Source organism: Cariama cristata, unplaced genomic scaffold (assembly GCF_000690535.1).
Source record: "Cariama cristata isolate BGI_N322 unplaced genomic scaffold, ASM69053v1 scaffold37846, whole genome shotgun sequence".
Lineage (NCBI taxonomy): Eukaryota > Metazoa > Chordata > Aves > Cariamiformes > Cariamidae > Cariama > Cariama cristata.
In genome coordinates this window covers 24661-30660 of record NW_009624496.1, presented here as the reverse complement: position 1 = coordinate 30660, position 6000 = coordinate 24661, and the positions used below count along the sequence as shown (strand labels likewise).

Below are 6000 nucleotides of genomic sequence, written 5' to 3'. Positions count from 1 at the left end.
CTCCCTTCCTAGGCATGGAAAAGCAGCTCCTTGCTAATTGGCAAAACTTTTACCCTCATGTGGGTATTAGTCGTTGACTGTAGCAAGTAACAGGCCGAGTCGGCAGAGGTGGGGCGCCGTGGGATTGGCAGTCTGCCCCCTTTTGTGTTTCTTGTTTGTTTTTCTCCCTTTTTTTCTCAATAAGCGGTTAGAGGCCTGGTTTTGAACGTGGGGTTTTTCGGTTTTTTTTTCCCTCTTGTCCTTAGGAGCGCAGAAGTTGAAAGTGTGCAGACTCATCAATTGCCGTTGAAGATCTTCCCCTCCAAAAAGTACGTGACTGGGTAGGTGTTACATAATAAGCTCTTAGAAGTAAGGTTCTAGGCGGGAATAATTTGTGTTTAGGGTCTAAACTAGTGAGACTGGTCTGTTGAAACCAAGGTATAAGCTTGTGGTTTTGTTTTAAAGCATGCTTCGTTTGTGTGTTTTAATGACAGAAAAATATAGCCGTATGCATAAGTTAGTGTGACTAGGAAGAATTGGGCTTGGGTGTAGATGTATTAGATAAGCTAGGAATAGTGGATTGTGATAAAACACATGTTGCTGGTACTTTCGCCTGCCAAACTAGGGGCATCCGAATCCACAGATTTCTCAGGGATGTCTGAGCAAGGGGAATGTCTTTTTCAGTAAGCATGTTTCCGTTTTAATGGAGTAGTAAGAGTAATCTACAACTGTGGGGGCAGAGGGAGGTGTCAAGTTGATACTAATAGCTTTGTTTCAGAGCAATGTACAACTCCTAGAAGAGCATCATGCTGTTCAGTGATGTTTGCTGTCTTGTATGTGTTTCTGGTAGCAATATTAAACTGCCTCAAACTTGTTTTTACAGGGGAGAAACACTCTTGAGTTGTGATGACAGAAGAAGATGGGTCTAAATTCCACATGTGAATTCTAGGAGTAGCTATGACTAGAACTTTTAGTTTTTATTTAGGGTAGGGTGGATCTGTCTGATCTTCTGGCATTGGTGCCTTTTGCAAGCAGTAATATTTCTGGTTATCAAGCAGAGCTAGCAGAAGCTACTTTTAGGCTAGATCTTAATCTCGCTGTAGACTTAACAGAAATGAGGTGGGTTTTTTTAATAAAGTTCAGACTTGAAGTATAAATGAGATACCCTGCAGTCCATCTCTCATCTTTACAAGGAGGGGTTGGCACGTAACTTACTGTGCGTAAAACTAGCCTTGACTGCATCTATACAAATACTGTTAGGACAACTAGCTCATTTTGTGCTGCTTTAAGGGATCTTGTGCTGCTCCTGTCTTTGGGCTGTCACCAAGTCTTAAGCAATTACAATAATTCTCTCAGTAGTTTAGTGGCTGTGCTGCACTCTGTCATGTTAAATCCAATGACGTGCACCTTCAGTGGTGGCTCTTCTGTTCGGGTATGGTAGAAAGGTTGTTGCAAGGAGTATACATGTACTGCATAAGCTGAAGGTAAGTTTGTGAAGTGTAGAAAATGAATGTGAAATCTATGGTTATAATTTCAGTATATATATGCCAGTGTAAAGCATTCAAATGTATCAATAAATCAATAAAGAGACATCGACTTTCACTGCAAGTGTCGCTTCTTACTTACAAGACTACTGATAACCAGTCTAGACCTGCATGTGTTCTTTGGAATTACTGTTACATGCCAAATCTGCCTGGTGTGGGGATACAGGTTTTGGTAGCTGGGCCTTACATTTGTGACTCTCTATGGTTTCAGGTCACAGCAGTGACCAGGGCTGATGCATTGTCTGGCAGCCATTCCAGAAGTCACGTGAGTTTAGTCAGAGGTTACTGCTGCAGGGGAGAAACAGTGGTTTTGAATGTAGCTGCTTTTTCAATTTTGATTGCTGAGGGCTCTTTTCTTTAATGCGTATTCAAGAAAAGAATATATGGAGCTCCAGTAGATGGTGAATCATTACAGAATCAGGCAAGATACCTGTTTTACTTAAAAGTAAATTTACTGTCTTAGCTAATACCAACTGTGCTGGCACAATTTCTTGTGGAATATCTTCCAGTTAATATGGAAATTTTTTGCAAATCATTGCAAACTGAAAAGTTAGGTCAGAAGGGGGGCTTTGAAAGGACTGGGAAACAAAATCTGTGAAGCTCTAAGTGGGATCAGTGGGCAGTGCAATATTGCTAAGTACTTGGCAACTGAGGGGAGGGGGGACTTCTATTTGGAATGGATGGGGGTGGAATTGTGGACTTAAATTACAACATGGATTAGATATGAGGAAATTACTTCCGATGGTCAAGTTAGTCACACTTTGGAATAGATTGGTAGGGAGATTAGGGAGCTGTCACAGGAAACTTCTTTCTCTTTTTAAGCATGTACTTTTCCTGCCACTGCCAAAGTATAGCTGAATGTATATTCTGTGTGGAGCTATAATAAGTGGTACTACACCTGTTTAATTGGTGGTGTGTGATTACTCTTTACTTTTAAACAGCTCTGGATACAACTCTATCATATGACATCTTTACTGCTTAGGATTCCAAGTTTGTGGCTGTCAGGCCTGGTAGCCAACAGTCGTGAGCATGCATTTCCTTTCCTCCGAGAAGAGTGGACTTCTGTGGTAACCTTAGTGCTCCTGGGAAATAAGTTAACGCATCTGTTCTGCAGGGGCAGGTATTTGCTTATCTTGTGCAAGAAAACGCTAGGCAGGCAGTGGCCAGGAGAGTGCTGCTATCCCAGGGATAAGGTGTGGGTGGGAGAGTGCTACCGCTGCGTGCCCACGTGGTTGCTCTTCTGGCAGGCACCCTGATGCAAAGTGGCTTGTGTAGCTTTTCAGATTTTTTTTTTGTTGTTTTTGTGTGACTGGCTTTGACCCTATGAAAAAAACCACATGTAGACAAACAAGTGGGAAGAAACAGGAGTAGTGTTGGGGGTCAGTTTCTCTAGAGATCTGGAATGCACTAAAACAATATTAATGCAGATTACGTGACGTGAAGGTCTGGAGAGAAGCTGTTTTCTTTTGTTGTCACTGAAACGATACTGAAAAGTTGAGGCTTTCTGGTGTTGGCTTTTAACTACTGTACGGCATTGCACTGATGTGGTCGCCTGATGTGTTACCCCAATTCCTTTGAATTTTATCAGCGAAAAAAACCACCTGAATTGTATTTTTTTATTATTATTTTTACAAGCTGCCCTTTGAAAACTGACTGTCCTGTCTCTGCCTACTATAATGGAGGATCCTTTTGTGTGAAACTGGCTGTAACGGAGGACTTTGTAGCTGTTCTGCTAGACCATTGTGTGAGCCAAGTAATGAGGTTGCTGACATTTCCACCTGAATAAATTGGCCTGGTGGCTTGATCTGGCCTGCAGGTTAGATTTGTGAACATCCAATTTTGATAACTTCATCAAATATTTAGAACTTTCAAAGATAAAACAGTGACAGAGAAGGAAAAACTAATTTTCAAGATTATGGTCAAATACAAAAGTATGAACTATAATGTTTGAGTGCTTAGTGAGGTTACGTAGCCTTTCCTGTGACTGAAGCTTTCCATGAGCATCCAGTCGCATGCACACAGGGTAGTGAAATCTGCTTTCCCTCATTACTTGAGTACACTAGAGGCAGTCTTACAAGATGTGGCTTCTTCATTTTCGTGTGGCTTAGGATGGCCTGTTTTTCATGATTTCTCTTAAAATTTAATTCCCAATTCCCAAACAATTGTTTCCTTATCTTTCCAATCTATTCCTGTTGCGTCTTAGCTCTTAATCTTCACAGGTGTTCCTTATTTTTTCTGCACCCTGTTCCATCTGCAGTTACATCCAGTGTGTCGCACCTCTCCAACTTTGACCCAACCCAGTCTTTTTTTTTCCTTTACATTGCCACAAAGGTAAATACTTCTTTCCAAACTCTTAAGTCATCTTTTCCTTGTTTGTGGTTGCTTGGTGTTGCATTAGCAGGAAGTTACATGGTCGGTTCCTGTGTTCCGTACTAAATAAATGGAATAGGATCTGCTGCACGTGAGCAGGTATCTAATGTGTATGAGGTAGGCCTGGTCTCTACCACCTCAGTTGGAGCACAAACAGAACCCATTTTTCTTGCCTAATACCACAAGCTTGTTTTCTGCGTGGTTTCTTCTACTGTGATCTGCTACTTGAGCCTAATTGTTTTTGCCTTCTTATACGTTATATTCTGCAATTGACACTCTGAAATCGTAACAGCATTAAAATCTTCTTTGGTATAAATATTCTAGCACTTTGAAAGTGTGAAATAGTTGCAGTAACATTGGCAGTGATGGCGAATATTGACTCTGGACTGACTTTGTTAAATATAAGCTATTAGTGCTGTGAATTTTTTTGGAAGTAAGACAGCTGAGGTTACAGATATTCTGCATGTAATGATCATAAAATAGGATCTTGGTTTATCTGTTGAGATATTTGTTTGTGTGTCAGTTGCAGTAATGCATCTGTTCTTTGTTTATTTTGTTTGTCTGTATACTCTCTGGAAAATGGACAAAAACTTGGGAAGTTCCGAGGCACTGCATCTGACTATAAAGCTTCACAGTGTTGGGGAACCTGGACAGATGACACATCAGTGTTTAAAATGGTCGTCTAATCTGGTAACAGAAGTGCGGAGCATTTTCTTAGTTTGTGCCACTGTTAACGCTGTGCCCAACCTGCTTAATACAAAAAAACCCTCGCATAGGCTGAAGAGCAGGTTTTTCTTCAACCTTGTGTGTGTTAAAAATGTTGAACAAAGGGGATAGGAGTAAGGGTCAAAAAAATTCTTAAGCAGTTTTAAGAATGTAGGATAAACTTATTTGTGACAACCTAACTGGTCTAAGTTAAAGCACACAAAGCGCTAGGAATTCCATCACACAGAACAAACTTCCATCTTTGAGAAAATGGCCCAAAGCTTATATGCTTTGAAGAAAATATTTTCAAGAGCACCCTTTTTCACTTAAGAAAGCTCACATGAAGTGTACTTAGCTGATGTTCCTGCAGCATCTGCTTGTACATTATCCACAGGATTAATATATAAAACTTGTAGTCAGTGTGGCAGTTTTTATTATATACATTTACATCATCAGGCTCATTGAACAAAAAGTAGAATGGTATAACATAAAGACACTTTCATTTTCTGTTTGAAAAGGCATGCTCTCTGCATGAAAACAGTAGTGCAACATTTTAAAATCTAGCAAAGCATCATCTTAAAACAGCAAAACTAATGAACTACTGTACTAAATCTAAATGTTCACTACATTTAATATGCATTCTTGATAATTTTTTTACCCATAAGTATCATATTTCTGTGGTGCAACTTCTAAGAGAATAGTATTTCCCCTGTACACAATACATGTATTGCACTATATAGCCTACGTCACCACAAGTCTCAAACAATGGGTCTTGTATAACAAAACTTTGATGGTACAAGTAGGTACATTTTGACATATACTTCCCTTTTCCTTTAATTAAAAGGGCTATGTATAAGTAAATACGTAAACTGTTTTAAAGTTCACTAGCAGAGTGTTTCACATAGGTTTAACAGTAGGTGGTCACAGTACTATGATTTTTGACATGTTTTTAAAGAAAATATTTCACACTATTTCAAATAGTGCGGAACAACAGAAAGCTAAAATATATTAAAGCACCTAGTGTACTTGTTTAGCACCAGTTCCAACAAGATGTTTAAACTAGTCCTGACCCTTGAAAACTAACTTTGATGCTGGAGAGAAATTAAGGGCCAAGTCTTCATTCACATGGGCTTCTGCAATATCACTGCCACTTTCGTATGCAAATTTTGTCTTAGATATTTGTTAGAATACTAGAGAGACCTAGAACCATGCAGGATTGAATGACTGCCCACTCACAACATGAATACAAGAGTCCCACTTTGTTCACAAAAGACCACACAGCACTGTTGTAGCCAGAGTGTTTGGGGATAGGAAACACAGGAGAAGCGTCACTGGTAGTCACAGTTTGCACAGTCACTATGTGGTGACACACATCTGCCACACTTGTCACGCTGGAGGGTTT

The 6000-nt window shown here is 39.9% G+C and overlaps 1 protein-coding gene across 1 annotated transcript in view; it reads right to left on the bottom strand.

Annotated features, from left to right (window-relative positions):
- Positions 1–342: 342 nt before the first annotated feature.
- Positions 343–6000, bottom strand: part of LOC104164006 (neurotrypsin-like) — a 28081-nt gene continuing 22423 nt past the window's right edge. The window contains exon 10 of the mRNA XM_009703191.1: positions 343–384. Coding sequence (XP_009701493.1) covers positions 343–384 — 42 coding nt within the window. The remainder of the gene's footprint in view (positions 385–6000) is intronic.